Below are 18522 nucleotides of genomic sequence, written 5' to 3'. Positions count from 1 at the left end.
ATTTCAAAGTTAACAAAATATATTATGGCAGCCATTTTGGATTTACTATTGTCTTATTGTGAAGTCCTTTATTGCACTCATTGTTTTGTTTTTATTGGTTCTATTCTGTTCTGTTTGGTTTGATTTTTACTATGTTTAAAGGTTTCTACAGCTATTTTGAAGATAACAAGTGGCTTTATGGTAATCATTGTTGATTTCCTATTGTTTTGAAGTCCTGTGTCACTTACATTTGTTTGTTTGACTGGCTTTATTCTGTTTTATTTTGTTTGGTTCTATTTTCATTAAAATAAAAATATGATATTATAAGAATAATCTTCCCTATTGTTTCAAGTAAAGTAGATTAAGCCTTTTCAAAATAAGTGAAATATATGAACTACAGATATATTTTGAAAACTAATTTTTTAAAACCTTTAGGTTTTCATTTTGTATCATTTTTATGATAAGTGTCTGCAGATTGCTTTATTTCAGAAATCAAGTTAGGCAGTTATAAAAATACATTAAACAACTTTCATATAGTTAACATTTCTTAAAATAATGTTTTGCTATTATTGATAAATACATGATTAACAATAAACAGTAACCAAATTCTTTCCATTTTGTGCATACATGTTTTAAATTGCTCAATCATAGAGAATACTTAAGTGTTTATCAATAAATATTTGGAGTTTATTATATAAAAGTTAAACAGTAAATATTTAGAGCTAATGAGTTCCTAACCAGAAATAAACAGGCTCTGCAGATTTATTAAAATATCCAACTACTTTTGCAAAGCAGGTACTTATACCAGTGAGCTGTATTTCCAGTCCCTATCCAACTACTTTTGCAAAACACATGGAAAGATAAATTTGTATGTGTGCTTTGACACAAATGCACTTCTTGTGTGAGTATGTATGACTCAAAAAAATCAGGAAACTTTCAAGTTGCCCTAAACCTATATTCTAAACCTTGAATTATTTATTTTTAACATATTATTAATTATCCTTAAAATATATTACTCTCATATTTCAAACTAAAACACCAAAACTTTCTAGCTGTGTTAACAGAAAAATAACTATCTGGCATTCAGTTGGAATAGTTATTTATGATCATCTTGGCTACATTTTTAAAGTAATGGTTACTTCTATTTACCACAGTAATATTTTGAAGACAGGCTTATAGTAGTTCATCAAACTTCTACCTTAATATTCCCATACATTAAATAACCAATTTAAGTGGCTTGGAAACCATAGTTTTTATAATCTCAGAGTAATCATATCAGTATTTCCTAAAATTATTCCAAATGATATATAAATTTTAAATAAGTAATCTCTCAAATGCTTGTGAATGCTAATGTCTATTTTTTAAATGAAATTCATCTTCCTCAGCACACAAAAACAGTATGTGGGACTGAGTCACAGGGGCTCACAAGATGAAGATCATAGTCTAAAATTACCTGATCATATCTGTAACAAATCACAGATATGCTGAAAAATTTTCTCCTTGCAAAGACCTATGAGTAAAGATAGACTCCAGAATATATTTAAGGCAATGATTGATAACACTAACTGTGGCAAGGGTTCACTTTAATCTCAGAGAAAACATATCTATCATTATCAGATGTTAACTTATTAATCGCACAAAAGAGGTTTTTGAATCAAATGCACGTTTCCATTGGCAATGAATATATGACTATCTTCATACAAAGGAGAAGTATTTCCTCTCAACAAGCTAAAACAATAAGTGGTATTTGAACTGCTGGTTGAAAGGTAGAGGCACTGGTAATCATTATTTCCCCCTTGTTTGTTCAGGCCCTTCCAACAAAACAAACAACCTTTCTGTGATTGGATTGACATGGTGTTAACAATGCATTTAATGCCCAAATCAGTATGAATACAGGTAAAGCTTTCACTAATACCAGTACCAGGATGTTAAAGCCACCTATTTTCTAAGCAGCCACAAAAAAAAAAAAAAAAAAAAGGACGGAGCTTCTCCTCCTTTGGCAAATAAGGCAGCATGCTAGTCACCAAGACACATCATATAAAAACCTCTGGATGATTCTCCAGGCTGTATGTTAACACTCAATATTATACCTGAAGTCTTTTCAGCAATTTTAGCTTCCATTGTTTTTTCTTGGAGTTCCAGCTTAAGCGTTAATTTTTTCTGTTCTTTATTTTCTTTAGTCAGTTTTTCTTGAAGCTAAAAGACATTAAAAACATGTTAATTTTATCTGGCAAATGTCTCCCACTGTAAAGCAAAATTTTGTTTCTTCCAAAACCTTTGTGTAACCACTCTGTAACATTACATTGAACTTACTAAATATATTAAATTCAAATGAAAAAAATTAAAGTTGCAAAATATTTCATAAAATAATAGATAATTTTAATGATAAGGATATTATAAAAACCAATTTAGAAAGACATTATTAAAAAAACTGCAAAAACAATCACATCTATTCTCTTGTTTTAAAGCAAAACATTAGAAGGCGTTTTCCTAATAAATAACTGATAGCATGTTTTACAGCTTCTCTTAGTAATTCCAATATTTTGAAACAAAATGAATAAAGATAACCATCTTAATATCTGATACAAATCTTTTGTGAATGTTTTCTCATCATATTCCATTTAAATTGACACTGGCATCTGACTCATAACTGGCATGAATAACTGCTAAATGAAAGTACAGAAAATGTCTCATGCTCTCATGCAGAATGCTTCCGGTTTTTTAAAAATTCTTTTGTAGGCTTTTATCATTTGTTTTGTTTTTCTTCAGAGATGATCAACATTCCTAACGTCATACTTCATTTTGATTACATCAAACAATAAGAACAATAAAATCAGGAAAAATACAGTATTAAAATGAAAAAAGTACATAGTTTTTTTGAAAAAGGAAGGCATAGAAAATGGACATTATTTAATATTACTTTGGGCTCAGAGGAGTGTAATTAGAGCAAAAATTGGAAGAAGAAAATAAAACATAGGGGCTGGGGATTTAGCTCAGCGGCATAAGCACCTGCCTTGCAAGCAGACAGTCGTGAGTTTGGTCCCCGGTACCGATAAAAAGGAAAAAGACAAAAAAAAAAAAAAAAAAAAAAAAAAAAAGGAAAAGAAAAAAACATAATATGACAAATGGGACTGTATAAAATGCAATGGTATACAATACAAGCTAAGTGACAATATCACCAAGGCTTACTTGCTGTATTTCATTTGCTGTATTTTAGAGGTGAAACACAGGACACAGATATTAATAAAAAAAGTTAAGAAAGTAACATAAAACCAGTACCTAACATTTCTCATTTTCCATAATGTTGAAGCAAAGATTTACAATAGCAAAACTTGATTGAGCCTTGTTTTTGGTAGATACCTATACATGGTACCTTAGGTTTATATATAAAAAAATGACAATAGAGATCAGCAAAGGAGGAAGCCAAAAACTTTATTTTCATAGCTAATTATTTAGTTTAATCATATTCGGATGGCAGAGAATGGCAACAGTATAAAGTATATAATAAAAGCTGAAAGATAATGGGCAACAAAGAAAATTTAGGCCCAATGCTGAAAGAACACTGTAAAATGATCACACTTACTACATTATACCTTTTTATTGCTTGTTCTGAGCATATCCAATTCTTTTAGAAGAAATGCTACTGTCTCTTTATTTACATCTGAAGTAACTTGATAAGGAATCATACATTCATAATGTAGATCATTACTTCTATGCTCCATAATGCTGTAAGAAAGAAAACTAGTAAATACATATATATGATGTTATGTAAGATCTATACATTCCATACTTCAAATGAAAACATTAAATTACTTATGGAAAAAAGTATCCAATTTTAAATTTCTTTTACGCTATATTAAGAAAATACTATGGGTAAAAAATATCAATTTCATAGAGAGATACCAATTATGAACCGTGACAATTAAATTTGTGAAAAGCATTTAGTCAGCGATCCTGTAGTCCAGTATGTAGTACTCAGGAAAGCTTTTACAAGCTCTAATAATTCAATTTGTATCTCTGGTTAGGATTTTCATTATAGTTCTTATTTTTATCAAAATGAGAACTATAGTTCAATAATTTGCAAAATTAGATGGAAAGTATCTCATTTCCTTTATTCAAAACATGAAAAATGTATTCCTCAAATATTTAAGGGCAAGTATATAATATTTTTTTAAAAAAACATTTGGTATGCTATTTGAGAACAGAATTAATCTGTAAAAAGTAATATAAAGAAAGGGAAGGGAAAAGAGATGTTTGAAGGCATTGTATTAAATTTTTAAGCACAGGTAAATCTTGGAGTCACAAAGAGAAATTTAGCAGTGAGGCCTGGGGTGGTCAGAGCAGCACTACTTACAATTTATCTGGTATTGCAAATATACCAGAGAATTCACAATCTGGCTTCAAACTAAGCTCCACTATTTGTTCTCCCTATGTGGTCATAAAAAAATCTACCCCTTCTTCATTCATTCTGTTTCTGTTGCCTACAACACATCCCAAAATGCACCTCAGGAGAGGAACTTATCAATATAGTATCTACTTCATCATGTGATAATATTCACAAATGTTCTAAATAATTTGCAAGCAAACAGTAATAGGACTTTATATTTTAAAAACTCTGTTAAAATAGTATTCTACAAAATATGATTCTGTCCAGACTGACAACATAATTTTTTATATTCAAACTGTAGCTTTATACCACAGGACTAATTATCAAAATATCTTAATCTCATAGACGAAAGTCACAAGTATCACAAAATTCAGATTCCTTCATGAGAAAGACATGACGGATGGATAAACGCTATAGAAAGTGAAATAATAAGGAAAGCAAATAAGAGAGTACTAGGTCCTTTATAAAGCTTCCAGATTCACTTAGATGCAAAATGGTGCTAACCAAAACCAAAACATAAATTGGGCTTAATTTATCCTACAGCTGTGGCCAGCCTTTGGCTTTGATGAATACTAACCTATTTAAATCAATCTAACAATTATTTCCACATTCATAATTCATAATTTAAGGTCACAGAAAATAACACCGAACAAGGGATAAACCTTATTGTCCTCCTTCAAACTCACTGTGTGCTTTTCCACTTAGCTACTTGGACACATCATATCAGTATCATGGAAACAAGAAAAAACGCTAGCAGATTCTCTACATTCACATAAATTAATGGCATGTCAAATTTAGCTCCCACCTAAATGAAGAGAGAAAAAGTTCTTCCAGTTTTTGACTTCTAGATTTAAGGCTTAAGGCACTACTCACTTGCACTTTTCAAGTGTCTCATCTTCTGGATTATAACCAACGACCTGAAAACTCCGTGGTCTCTGCCCCAGTAGCTCAGTGTCCTCATTTGTGACTTCATTAACTAAGTCACTGGATTTCTGAATCAAGCTTCCCTCAGAATTCATGGCTAGTTGTTCATCTAGCTGTGTACTTTTATTTATTCCCGTAGAGTCCCGTTCAGTATTAACATGGGTTATACCTATATTTAAACAAATAAAACATATATTAAAAATCATTCAGCCAAATGAATATTTTGTAGAAACAATCACTCTTGTAGCTGGAAACACATACTTACTAGTCTTGCTTTAACTGTAATAAAACAAGTTCCCATTTCTATGGTCAAGAGACATCTATGATAGTGGTCCACATCCTGGCTATACCTTGCAATAACACAAGAAGTTTTTTAAATCCCAAGGCTCACACCAAACCATACATTAAGTGAGTCAAAACTTCTGAGCAGAGATCTGTCTCATATATTTGAAGTTCCCCAGATGATCCTAGCATATACTCAATACCAGGCTCATTGGTATTATAGTCTAGATTTCTCAAAATAGGAAACAATGAGTTAACAAATACAGCAAAGAGGTAATATACATGGAACCCTGAGATCAAACTCCCTGGGTTAGAATAACAGCTTCATCAAGTCTTAATCTTGGGCAAATTATTTAGATCTTTCATGTCTCAGTTTCCAATATGCAAAACACATACATAACAGTATTTATTTAGGTTGCTGTGAGGGCTGAGTTAATGCATATAAAGTACACAGCCTACTGTCTATCACATCAATAAATGTTAGCTATTATTTTATAGACATCTCTATATTAAATTGGATTTAAGTGAATTATTTACAATTCACTTTTGTCATTTTATCAGATATGTATTATATATACAAGGACATCTACTTTGCAATGCCTGGCTATTAAACAAAAATTACTTTAAGCTGTAACTAGTAAATGATAGCTATCTTAAATAGTCTACACTTAATGGTATACTAAACTTATTTGAGAGGAATCACATAACATACATGCAACACAAACACTGTCACTAGCAAATTAGATCGACAGGCATAAGTGCTGACTGTAGTTAGTATTTTGTTAATTCCAATACATATAATTTTCTAACTTTAAAAGCATATTACCTGCTTTTTATTTTTTTGGAGGGGTGATTTTTGAGACTGGGTCTTGTTATGCCATGTAGGCTGGCCTTGACCTCACTACAGACCAGGCTGGCTTTGACTATATGGGAATCATCCTGCCTCAGCCTTCTGAGTGCTAGGATTACAGGTGTGTGCCACCATACCTGGCCCATATCCTTTTTAGTGATGCATTCTTGAACCTGTGAAATTTAAAATGTTTTTCCATGCAAAAGAAAGTTATTTTAGAATAAAAGGAAATAAGGGCATTTATAAACAAAGCACCTTCTATAAATTATTTATCCTGAATAAATTCTTTGTGACTGCTTTAGGCAGTTTCAAGGTTCAAGTGTAGATATGATTCTTATCAATAACTAGAAGTTAACTCAGAATTCTTTGGGGAAATTACTCTTGATTTCACTTTGAGGGTATGAAATAGAGGAGAGGATGTGCAATCATAACTATGTACATAGATCAGCCATGATACTTCAACAGCATATTCTGTTTAAACTTTAGTACTTACAGGAACAGCCAGGCATGAGGGCTCACTCCTGTAACCCAGCACTCAAGAGGCTGAGGAGCATCACTGCAAGTTCCAGATCAGCCTGGGCTACAAAGTAAGCCCAAGGCCAGCTTGGACCACATAGCAAGAACTGGTCTCAAAAAGGACAAAAAATTTTTTTTCAAATTTTAAAATACATATAAGAACAGAAATTGTATGTCTGAAGCTAGTTTATGGCACTTCAAAATAGTTGTTTTGTTTTAGATGTTCACTTACCATCCTACTTTTCTACGACTGGCCTCAAAATCTGATTGAGTTTTATAAATGGATATTAAGAAAACCCTTCATAACATGACTTTATTACAAAATCCTTTTTAACACCAACATTTATGTTTGTAAACAATTAAAATGAAAAACTTATAGTTACTTAAATGTCAAAATAACAGAATTGTAGCAACACAATAAAGAACTCTTTTGGCCTATACTATTTCCCAGTTCATGAGGTACAAAGATCCTCAGAAAGGAAATGGCATAATCCAGAAACTCTGCCAGCTATAAAAGTTTCCAGCTCCCACACCATCTACTTCAGTCCTTAACCTGAATCATCTGAATTCATTTGTAACATTATCTGCAATTTGTTCCATGCTTTTCATCTGCATTTTTAGGTCTAGGTCAGTATCTTTCTTCTTTCTGATTTCTGTACTTGGTATATGCTTACTAGTTTTATAGCTCTCCTTCTTCAGGTTTAACCTATTCTGAAGTCAAATTTTGTGATTCCCTGAATTCTTGGTAAATCACCGTAACTTCACCTGCTGGGCTATCTTCTCCAAATTCTTAAAACAGTTGTGTACATTTTCCAATAAAAGGATTCTTTGTTGATCCCTCATGGATTCTTTAATAATTTAAAGTATTATTAAAGTAAGCTCATCAATTTCTGACACTTTTCCAAAATTTAATTCTACAATATTTTTAAAAATCTGTACTGGGTGACTTGGCTCTATTTCTGGATATTTTAAATTTTGTTCAGTAGTAAAAGCTTTTGAACTGTTCCTCACACATTTAAATCCTGTTCTGCAAATCAGACCATTTGTATTCTTCTACTGAGAATTTAGAGTGGACAAGATTGATTTATAAAAATGTTCCACCTTTCTGTATTTTGTTCTGTCTTTAGCAACTACCTTGGCAAATATGATTTCAAGAAATTACTGTTAAATTCTTGGAAGGTTTTCAGTGTTCTCTCTCTCTTTGCCATACTGCATTACTGTATGTCAGTGTTCAATCACTTGTACAAAAAGTTTCATCTTTCTAATTAATGTACTTATTAAACAATTTACTGATCATTCAGGGAAGCCCTACAGTGTTCTGTGCCTGAGACAGAATACTGGGAAAAACAAATATAAGCAAGAAATAGACACTTCCCACAAAGATTCTGTAATACAAAGAGGATGGCCTACTGATGTAATGATTTGAATCCAATGTAATAAGACTTCGTTAGGGCTATAGACCATATAATATGTCAAACATACTCGGATTCAAATGAAAACTATAGGAAGATTTTACAAAGGAATTTGATCCAAAACAGGTAAGTAGGAAAATGCAAAAAAATGAATTACAAAAGGTCTAGAGTTAGGCTGATAAATAAAAATTTGACAAATTAATATGAGAACAGGAATAGGAATCATTACAGAAAAAAATGAATTCAGAAAATATGAGATATTTTTCTTACTATAATAACGAAATTGAGAATGAAAGTTCCTAAAGCAAATACCAAGTAAGGACAAAGTCTACAATGTGGTTCATTCAGAAACATGTTAATGAAACAGGTCAAGGATAAAGGTATTTGGAGAGGAAGAATTGAGGGACTGCTTCTGAAGCACTAAAGCCATCCAGAAAAAAAGGCAAGGAAGTGACAGGAAAAATGGGAGCCAAGTGCACAAGTTCTCAATGACAGCAGAAGCTACAAAAAACAGATAACAAAGCTGACAAAAAATAATGGTAGAATAATTGTCTTCTGTTTACCTTTTTATTTCTGATATTGTGTCTCTCAAAATTGTAAAACAAGCACTAAAAATTCCTATCCAAATTCCTTTACAAACTAACATGTTAGCATAGTTCCATTATTTTTCTCTACCTATACATACACATTTTTTTTGAAATAGTTGAGAATAAGTCATAGGCATAATGCACTTTGAGTTTTTAGGATGAATTTTAAGATTTTGTATTTTGAAAAAATTTTCCCCTTATTCAAAGCCCAACTTAAATACAATTTCTGGATTAGTTGTTGTTCCAAATGAGAAGGTAGTACTTATTAACTCTAAATTTAGTGTTTAATTATTACCCTTAACTACTCCAGCCCAAGATAAAGATCTTTATGAAGTGAAATAGGATGACGTTACTAAAAGCTTTAGGTGAGCTTACTTGTTACTGCCCACCAAATTTTGAAAGAAATGCATTTGGAAATATGAACAGATAAGCTAATATAATGCCACAAATCTGTTTTGCATGCTAGTTGATTAAAAATATTAAACAAAAATCAAATTTTCACTTCTGATTCAAACTTATCTCTATGAAGATGAAAACTTAAAAATAAAACCAATCTATTGATCCCTCCCTCCTGTCTAAAATCAAAACTCTTTCTAGTAATCCACTTCAATGCTTAATCAATGTCATTGTTAACTATTCTATCATAATTGAAATATTATTTAAATTCATTTCTACATACAGATTCAATTCTACATATACATTCAATTCTACATATAGAATTAGAGAATAAAGTAATCTCTTCATAAGTAATAAATCTGTGAAGTATGATGTCCTTTTCTCAGAGTTGAAATACTTTATGACTACTCTCTATCCTTTTATTTGTTGTTCTGGGATACACTTTTATAGGAGCATAAGAATTTCGCCATGTCAAAGAATATAGTTTCCAACTTTTGCTGTTACTATTTGATGCTATCATTGCCATGTAAACTTACCCTGTGTTATCAAACCATGATGTTCCAGATAGATATGGTCTCTCTAAAATGCCATCTAGAGCTATTTCTAGAAACCGTTTATTATCTGGGTAAGTCAAGCGAATTTGGTGAAGATTTTTTGAAACCTTAATCCTGAAGCATGTGTGTTAGTTAGCTGCAACATGTGCTTTGAAGACCTTGCATCTATCTCTCTAGTGACTTTTACAGTTTTCATGCAACAGCCTGGCTGTGTTGTTTTAATTCTGGAAATATCAGTATTACCAACAGTCTGAAGTTAGTGTTTAAACCTTGATTCTCTTAGTCTGGAAAATTAACAGCATTATGATAGCATTTCCTATCCAAGAAAAGAAAAGGCTTTGGGGTTCCTGTAGAGTTCAGTTCTCCAGATAATTACACATGAATGTAAAATATAATCAGTTAAACTGAGACAAAATCAGAAATAATGCCTCCTAACCAAAATTACTATTATTTCATGAGTATTCTACAAAACTGAGGTGGTGGCTGGACTCAAATAGAGATTCTTAGATGCTGGGAAATTCTCTTCTGTCTGGCTTTGTAAATAGTTTGTGACAACTGGTATCTGTGTAAACGGATTTGATGGTCCCCTGGGGGGGGGTCAAAACTGTTTACAGAGCTGTTTCTTCAGAGTGGTTGAGCTAGAATTGTCTCTTGGGATCCTCTGGAGTTAACTCAGAATAGCAACATCCTGGCTACCTGAGAGCTTAAGGACAGGAAGAGACAAAAAGACAGAATATGGGGAAATACATTCAAATAAATGAATCTCTTAACTCTTAAAGGTACTCTTTAGGCACATTTGTATCTAATGGAGGCAATTTTTTACCACACTTTCTGACCCATGTTAACACAACTGATCATCACTTTCTTAAATTACCTTTTGGGGGGATATATGGCACGGAGAGGAAAGTTATTACTTATATCATACCTTCTGATTTTATAAACCTAAAAATGACAAACACTTTATATTTTCTGCTTTTCTTTCCTATATTGTCTATGTATGGCTCTTACATTGTAAATGTGTAAAGACCCAATTACTATGTAGTCCTACATCTTAAATGATATCTTTTTCAATGGTTAAGGTGTATTTAAAAAATATACATTAGCTTCAAAAAATAACAATATTAGAGCTAGTGACTCCTAATGCTGCCTATCAATTCTTTAAGTAATATATTTCTAACTATGCTTATCTGTATATGTGTAAAACAAATACTGTATTTCTTTTAGTAAATATTTCTACTTATCTCTTTTTGTAGAGGGTTTTTCTTATAAATGCACACTAAAAACGCTTTTAAAATAAAATAGAAAAGCACATCAGAAATTTCTGTCATATCACAGTAGTTGTACCCTACTGTTCTACCTACTGTGATCATCTAAGAGGCCTCACTCCAACCAACATTGATGTACTTACTTTCCAAGTAGAACCACAACCAGTGTGGGGGTTCTGAAGAGAAACTGCATGGTTTGAATTCTGTCTCCATGATATAGTTCCACAACCTTTAGCAAACTAAACTCTCACCATTACAAAGTACAATATAAAGCATACAGAGGCTGTGCCTAAACATCAAGAGGCTGTTACAAGTACTAAATTATAGAAATCTATTGGAAGGGGCTGGGGATTTAGCTCAGTGGCGTAAGTGCCTGCCTTGCAAGCAGGCAGTCGTGAGTTCGATCCCCAGTACCGATAAAAAAAGAAAAAGACAAAAAAAAAAGGAAATCTATTGGAAAGGTATCAGCACAATGTACCCAATAAATGCTAGAGAATATCTTTAAATTTGTTTTGCTAAAAATTTATCTATTTTGATTTCTTCTATCATTCTATGAAATAAGTATCCCCATCTTGGAATCATATTCAAACTTAGATTCAAAATTATAAAGCTTATTAATTTATCTCAAATATTAAGAATAAAAGCAAGAATGGTATATATTTTTCTGGTTATTACTCTAGTTGCTTTATATCAAAAATATCTTTCCGAATCAAATTTAATTGATGGTCTATGGCTAGCATGTAGTTATGCAGCTAAAGTTCAGTAGGCCTATTCTAACCAACCATATTGTTATTTATACATGTGATTTTTTTTTTTTCAGAAAATGCTATTTGGAAAAAAATCCTACAGACAAATTAATATTCTACAATAATTTCTTATTAAACTATTCAGAAGACATGGAAATGGGAAACAAATAAAAGGCTAATTCAGGCTAATTAATTTAAAAAACAGGAAATTCTTATGGTTTAAAGTTGTAATTAATATGTAATAGTTCAATAAAGTTTGTATCAGATTATAAGACTAATAAATAAGTAACATTTATTACTTTGAAATTTAGAAATTCTGACATAAGGAAAGATCCTGAAAGAAAATTCAATACTGATGAAAGTATATTTTTGTGAACTAAAATATTTCTGTAACAGCACTCATTACATTGGTACATGATTCTAATCATGGTAAGTGGATCCTAAGTTCCTATACTTACAGAATCTAATTTAGAAGGCACAGAAAGTGAGGTAATTTGGGGACTTTTGTCTTATAAAATGCAAACTTGTTACTTGGAAACTGTTTACTAATTCTCTCAGGGCATTATTTCTTGGCTTCAACAGTCTTAAAAAAGAAAAGAAAACCATATATTTTTAAATTTGTTTGCATACTTAATGTCTTTTGCCTAGATTTTACACAAAAGTGCTAATATACTTTTAGAGTCTCTCCATATACAGCAAAAATAACATTGTAACAGACTCTTGTTTTACGTATTTTTCAGTTCCAACACAAAATTAATAACCAACGTGTGGTTGATACGTTATAAAAAAATAATTACATAGATGTGGTCTCTATAACTTGTCTTTTCATCTGTTTATTTTCCTTTATAGTCCACAAGCCTCCTATTTATCTTCCTCATAGAGCAAAAAAGCAGAGGGTATATTACATTTTTTAATTCACTACAATTAAATGAGTCAATGAAAAGGAAGACTACTTAAAAGACATATGGAAAGTAAACATACTTCAAAAATGAAAGCAGTATTACATACTCATTAAGCAATGGTAAGATGACACATGCTAGGAAGGACGTAGAAGAAATTTTAAAATGCATTTTGCTCTGAGAAGATGGAAAAGAAGGTGAAAGACAAAAACAGTAATACTTGAAAAGAACTAAGCAAAAGGTGATGACAGAGAAGTACTCTCAGTGATATTGGCACTATCCAAAAATACATTTTCTAGGCTTGCATAATTTTAAATTTTTTAGTAAGCATATTAAACAAGAAATAAAAACTAGTTAGTAACGGTGACATATTATTTCAACAGGAAATGCAAAAATAATTTTGAGAAATACTACATTCCTTTTTAGTTCTGTACTGCACACCTCAGGTTGAACTAGTCACATTTTAAATGTCTAACAGTCACATGTGGCCAGTAGCCGCCATAACAGAGAACACAGACAAAGATTCTTATATAATTCTAGTAAAATATATTGTGCATACATTGAGGGAAATTTAAAAAAAACATACTAGTAAGTAGAGCCTACATATAGACACAAGGTATTGAAATAGCTTTAAGAAAGATTTGTAAAGACAGAAAAATCACAACACCTGTTAATATCACATAACTTATTCACTTGGATATCTGCGTTAGAGAAAATAAGCTGCATCCTTTATACTCCTAGAAATTTATACAGATATATAAATACAGAAATACAGATATAGATTCATCTATCAATATTTAGATAAACACAATGCCACAATGAAGAGGTAATGTTATTTTATCTCTGATTATTATAGTCTTTGATTTAATGCACAACGTTTCAAATTACCCTTTGGCTATTAATAGAAATTACTAGACTTTTGTTCTTTAATTTACTATAAAATAACTATGTAAAGTAAGCATACTACACTAATTTTTTAAAAAGTTTTTATTGGTTGTATAAAGTTTAAAGTAATCAGTACATCAATATTTATTCTATTGAAAAAAATATTTATTTTATTGGAAAAAATTCAGATTTCTGCCTAAGAATTGCATAAAGTACACACGTACTTGTGAAATTCTATCATAATGTTTAACTTTTTCAACTTCAACATTCTTTATCATATAATAGTAATGAACAGTAAAATAGTGTGATCTAAAGCACACACCAACTACTTATGGATATATACATAAATTAAGGTCTGTAAAACTTGTATCACCTCATTTAAAATATTAAAATATTATTTAGGCCAAAATGATTGTGAAAACTATCCTACAATTTGAATAACAAAAACAGTAAATTTTATTATTTTTCTTCCCCAGCGAAATAAGCTATTTGGCCATTAATGATATTTCTAATCTTTTCAGCCTTCTTAAATTTTACTAAAAAATATATAAGGTACTAAAGACAAATAAAGTCTAAATTTCTACAACTGCAAATAAAATGGGTTTAATAATCATGTATTTTTTGTTAAAGTGTGAATATATTCCAATTATGTGAATTTAACAATTTCATAAATCATTTATGAAAGACAAATTTTCCCATAATTTACATGTAAAGAGAAAAAACAGACTTTCATTATATGGGTCATTCATTTTGTTTAAGAACATTTTTAGGTTTGAAAAACAATGCAGAAGAATCACCAGTCAAATACTAAGTGGAAATCACTGAAACAATGTTAGTTCTAATGGATGGATGATTGTGTTTGGTCTTTTGAAACTTTGAAGCATAGGTAAGTCTTGATCACACAAATTAATAAATCCTAAAGCTGGAGTTAACAATAACCATTACACCCAAATTCTGCAGCTTAGCCCAACCAATTTTTCAAAAGGTCAGGTTGTGAACTGGAGAAGATCAGGGAGGTCCACCGCATAGCTTTGTTGCCAGGCATCTCTCCTCTGGATTGTTGCAGGCATTTATTAGTATTCGTCAGCAGACTCAACAAAGCAAACAAGAAATTCAAGCACGAATAATAAAATGAAATGCTGCTATATAACCCTTTGTCATTCAGCAAATATGGGAGTTTTTAGCTACATTGTTCCTAAACCTGGGTTACTACTTTAATTTTTCTCCACAGTGCTGACTGAATGAGTAGGCATGTGTGTTAAATGCAGAGCTCCCCTAACAACTGCAGAACTGCCATTTAATCTGTTGGTAGATGGACCATTTCCTGTGGGAACCCTAGCTATGATTTCCAGATCCACCAAATAAATCTCAGATTAAGATTCCAAATGAAACCTGCCTTTGGCAGATAAAAAATGTCAAGATGGATATAAACAGTAAAATTATAAATTATCTAGGTGTTGCATGACAAACCAATGCTCAATTTTTTTGTTGACATGTGCCCAGATATCAAAACTATATGAGACATTCATCAAATGTCACACTTTCATAATATTGGAGGCATCATTAAAACTGTTTGACTAAGGACCTCAAAGTGTTTAAGCAGTAGCTCAAAAGTATATTTGTGCAAAGTAGAAGAATAAATTTACATATCAGCAGCAGCTCATAAGGGATGGGTAAATATTCTGTTTATCTCTCATTGTAATTCAGGTTATTTTAAATACAAGGTTTTAGGAAATCATTATACTCTATATGGCATCATTACATAACTTTCTATGTAAATGATATATTTCATTCAAATTTATCATTTGACTACATTACAAAAACACGAGGGTAAAAGGAAAAAGTAGGAGAGCTACTTCATTACCTATGACTGCTAAACAAGATTGTTGGTCAGTTACCTTTTAGTGTCATCAGACCACTGGTGAGGAGTTGGTATTTTAAACTTTTTTTAAAAAAGAGCATTAAGTACTAGAGATTAAAAAAAAAAAAAGCATCAGAAAAGTAAATTTGTTTTTTGATAATGTGTTCATTTCAAATGACTTGGGGGAGGGGCAGAGATACTTCAAAAAGAAAATAAGTAATGAAAGACCCATACAGAACATCTTAGAAAGTAAATGTCCTAATAAAAATGCAGAAGTCTCTGGTATTAGTTTTTACTGCACTCTCAGAAGATTGAGGACTGCTTTTTAATGAAAAAAATTTTTGTCTGTGCTTCTTTACCTGAACTAATGTAATCCTGTCGTACTCTTTGCATTGGTTGATTATAAAATACAGATGATGAAGGTTTCTGAAAGGAAAAGATCAGATTACTGACCTCCAACATTACTTGTTTTTAAACTTTCAGTTCTTAAAGGCAACTGAACAAGATGCTTCAATGACTTTATATTTTGCAGCATTTGTTTTTGATATAGATTTTGAAATCTCTCATTAATCTGGCAAAAGAATATAGAATATTCCATACTTTATATCCCAAATCTTAGAATTTGAACATAAAACTAAGATCTTATTTATACACTTGTTGTCTTTCTTATCATTTCTTTCCTTCCTTATTATTGGTTCAAGAAAATTAATGTTAAATAGCCCTTACATGTCCTTATCTGCTAGGAGTTTCTATTTATCTATATTTAATTCCCCAGGGTAGAAAAATATATTTATAAAGAAATATAGGTATCTTATACTTAAGTTGTTTATACTGTTATATAAAAATGTTCAAATCAATGAGCATTGTTAGTTATGTCAATCAAATATGATCAGAGTATACCAAATTGCTAGGTAGAGAGAATAATATTGCATTAAAATGATTTGTTAATTTCCAAACTAGTGAAATATCAGGAACTCACATATGTAGTTTTTTATGCAACAAATATAACTTTGTCAATATGAACTAACTGGTTTTCATTTTTCACCAACTAGCATCCTAATTTTTAACCACTAAAAACTTATATATGAAATCTAGAATCAGTCAAAATGTAAAAATGTAAGTCAAAATGAGATTGTTTAAAACACTTGTTAACTTTTTATTTTATACCATATCAATATAACTGTACCATTTGGCAAATGATTATCAATATCAACCAAAACCTACAGATTGTATTGGGACAGAGGTATAGCAGGGATTGAATGAAACTAAAGCCTCATGTTCACTAATCACACTATACACCAGTGAACTTCACTTCCTGCCCCCCTCAAAATATTTTAATTCAATTATTTATACTAAAATCTGCTTAACCAATTCAAAATTTTGAAGAATATCCTATCCTGTTTGGCTTTTCATATTCCAGGCAAACAAGCCAATCACAAAGAAAAATAATACTTGAAATTCTCACAAAAAGGCAGTAATGTCCTAGATGATAGAAACTAAATAACTAAAAGTTGGGGTATTTGGAGAACTCTTCCAAAAGATTTTTACTCTACTAATCTTGATATATTTATAAGTAAAAGAAGGGAATAAATGTATACTAAGTATGTAATTTTGCCATTTAAGAAAAAAAATTTTAAGTATTCTTAATATCTTTAAGTCAAGGAAGTCATTATCAGTCCTCTCTATAGTCAACCAGGATCAAGTCTTAAATTCACTAGATACTAATGTATTTAGGTCTTCTACAACAACAAAATGTCATTGTACTCAGAAGTTTATAAGAATCATAGAAAGGAAATCACAACAGTGATATTAAAGTAAAATTTTAATTTCTAGAAAATCAATGACTTAGTAATATCATATTAACATCTGTATTATAAATAAGTGTTCTAGAAGTGTTCTGGCATGAAAGACCACAACCAAAACTGAATGCGGATTTTTACTGAGGAACACAATCTTCAAAAAAGAGACTTTAAAATGAAGCAAAATAATTTTGGCATTAAGTAGTTTCTTTTACTTAAAAAATTTTGTCATATTTTAATTATCACAAATTTATAAGAGCATGTGTATTTTTAAAAAGTAGTTATTTCCTTGAAACAACAACAAAAAATAGAATCACAAGTTCTACAAACAAAAAATCATACTAACAGAAGGGAAATGGGGAAAAGGAGGTCAAATTAAAAGAAAAACATCATTTTTATAAAAATTCTATAATATTGAAGATCAAAAATGCAGCAAGAATTACACATGAGAAGTTCAGCCTGAACTTATTTAAAAGGCTCCAAATTTAGGAAAGAAAGGGGAAGAAAGAAAAAGAAAAATTCTATTATTTTACAGATTTGTCCTTTATTAAAAATTTATGGGGTGGTTCATGGATTTTAAAATGTATCACTGTAGTACAGAATGTTATTGAAGGAGATTGTGTATATATGAGGTAAAAAGTATATGGAATGCCATAATTTTCTCTTCCTTTACTGTTAACCTAAAATTGCTATAAAAATAAATTTTAAAACCCCATCAAAAAATTTTAAAAAGAAATACATGGAATAAACTCATCACTGTATTCATATCATAAATGATGATTATCAAAAGATGATTCAAAACAAATACTATATCCAGCTAGAAAACTACATTACTCTTGTAAATATTTTTTGGTTTTTATCCCATTTTTCTACTGACTAAGTGTAGTAACAGAATTATTTTTTATAAGAAGCTTTAAAAAAGAAAAAGAAAAAAGGAAGCACTGAATCCTATTATAATAAATCTCTTTAAATTAAATTAATTTTTTAAATGAAAGAATACAACATGAATCATTATTCCAAGACTATTCTCAGCATTTCCTCGGGAAACAAATTAATCCTTACTGGTCAACTGACAGGCTCCTACCAGTACACCCTCAAATGCTATAGATGGTCATGTTTGAGAAACTACTAGCACTCTATTAAGCTAGGTCCTTTGGAGCTAAACAGTAAATTTAATCAG

At 30.8% G+C, this 18522-nt stretch overlaps 1 protein-coding gene across 6 annotated transcripts in view; it reads right to left on the bottom strand.

Moving 5' to 3' along the window:
• Positions 1-18522, bottom strand: part of Mipol1 (mirror-image polydactyly 1) — a 283729-nt gene that overhangs the window by 213916 nt on the left and 51291 nt on the right. For 3 of the 6 annotated variants that reach the window (XM_063246733.1, XM_063246742.1, XM_063246737.1), the window contains exons 4-7: positions 15903-15969; positions 5240-5459; positions 3573-3705; positions 2070-2175 (exon numbers count right to left, since the gene is read on the bottom strand). In XM_063246733.1, the coding sequence (XP_063102803.1) occupies positions 2070-2175; positions 3573-3705; positions 5240-5459; positions 15903-15936 (493 nt within the window). In that variant the 5' untranslated portion in view covers positions 15937-15969. Of the gene's footprint in view, positions 1-2069; positions 2176-3572; positions 3706-5239; positions 5460-6398; positions 6596-15902; positions 15970-18522 lie in introns of all 6 variants that reach the window. The other 3 variants (XM_063246739.1, XM_063246747.1, XM_063246744.1) reach the window with 2 other exon arrangements.

Source organism: Cavia porcellus, unplaced genomic scaffold (assembly GCF_034190915.1).
Source record: "Cavia porcellus strain 051 isolate PalLab524CR breed Dunkin Hartley unplaced genomic scaffold, mCavPor4.1 scaffold_1, whole genome shotgun sequence".
Classification (NCBI taxonomy): Eukaryota; Metazoa; Chordata; class Mammalia; order Rodentia; family Caviidae; genus Cavia; species Cavia porcellus.
Note: the sequence above shows the minus strand (reverse complement) of the source record. Positions and strands in the feature narration are given on the sequence as shown.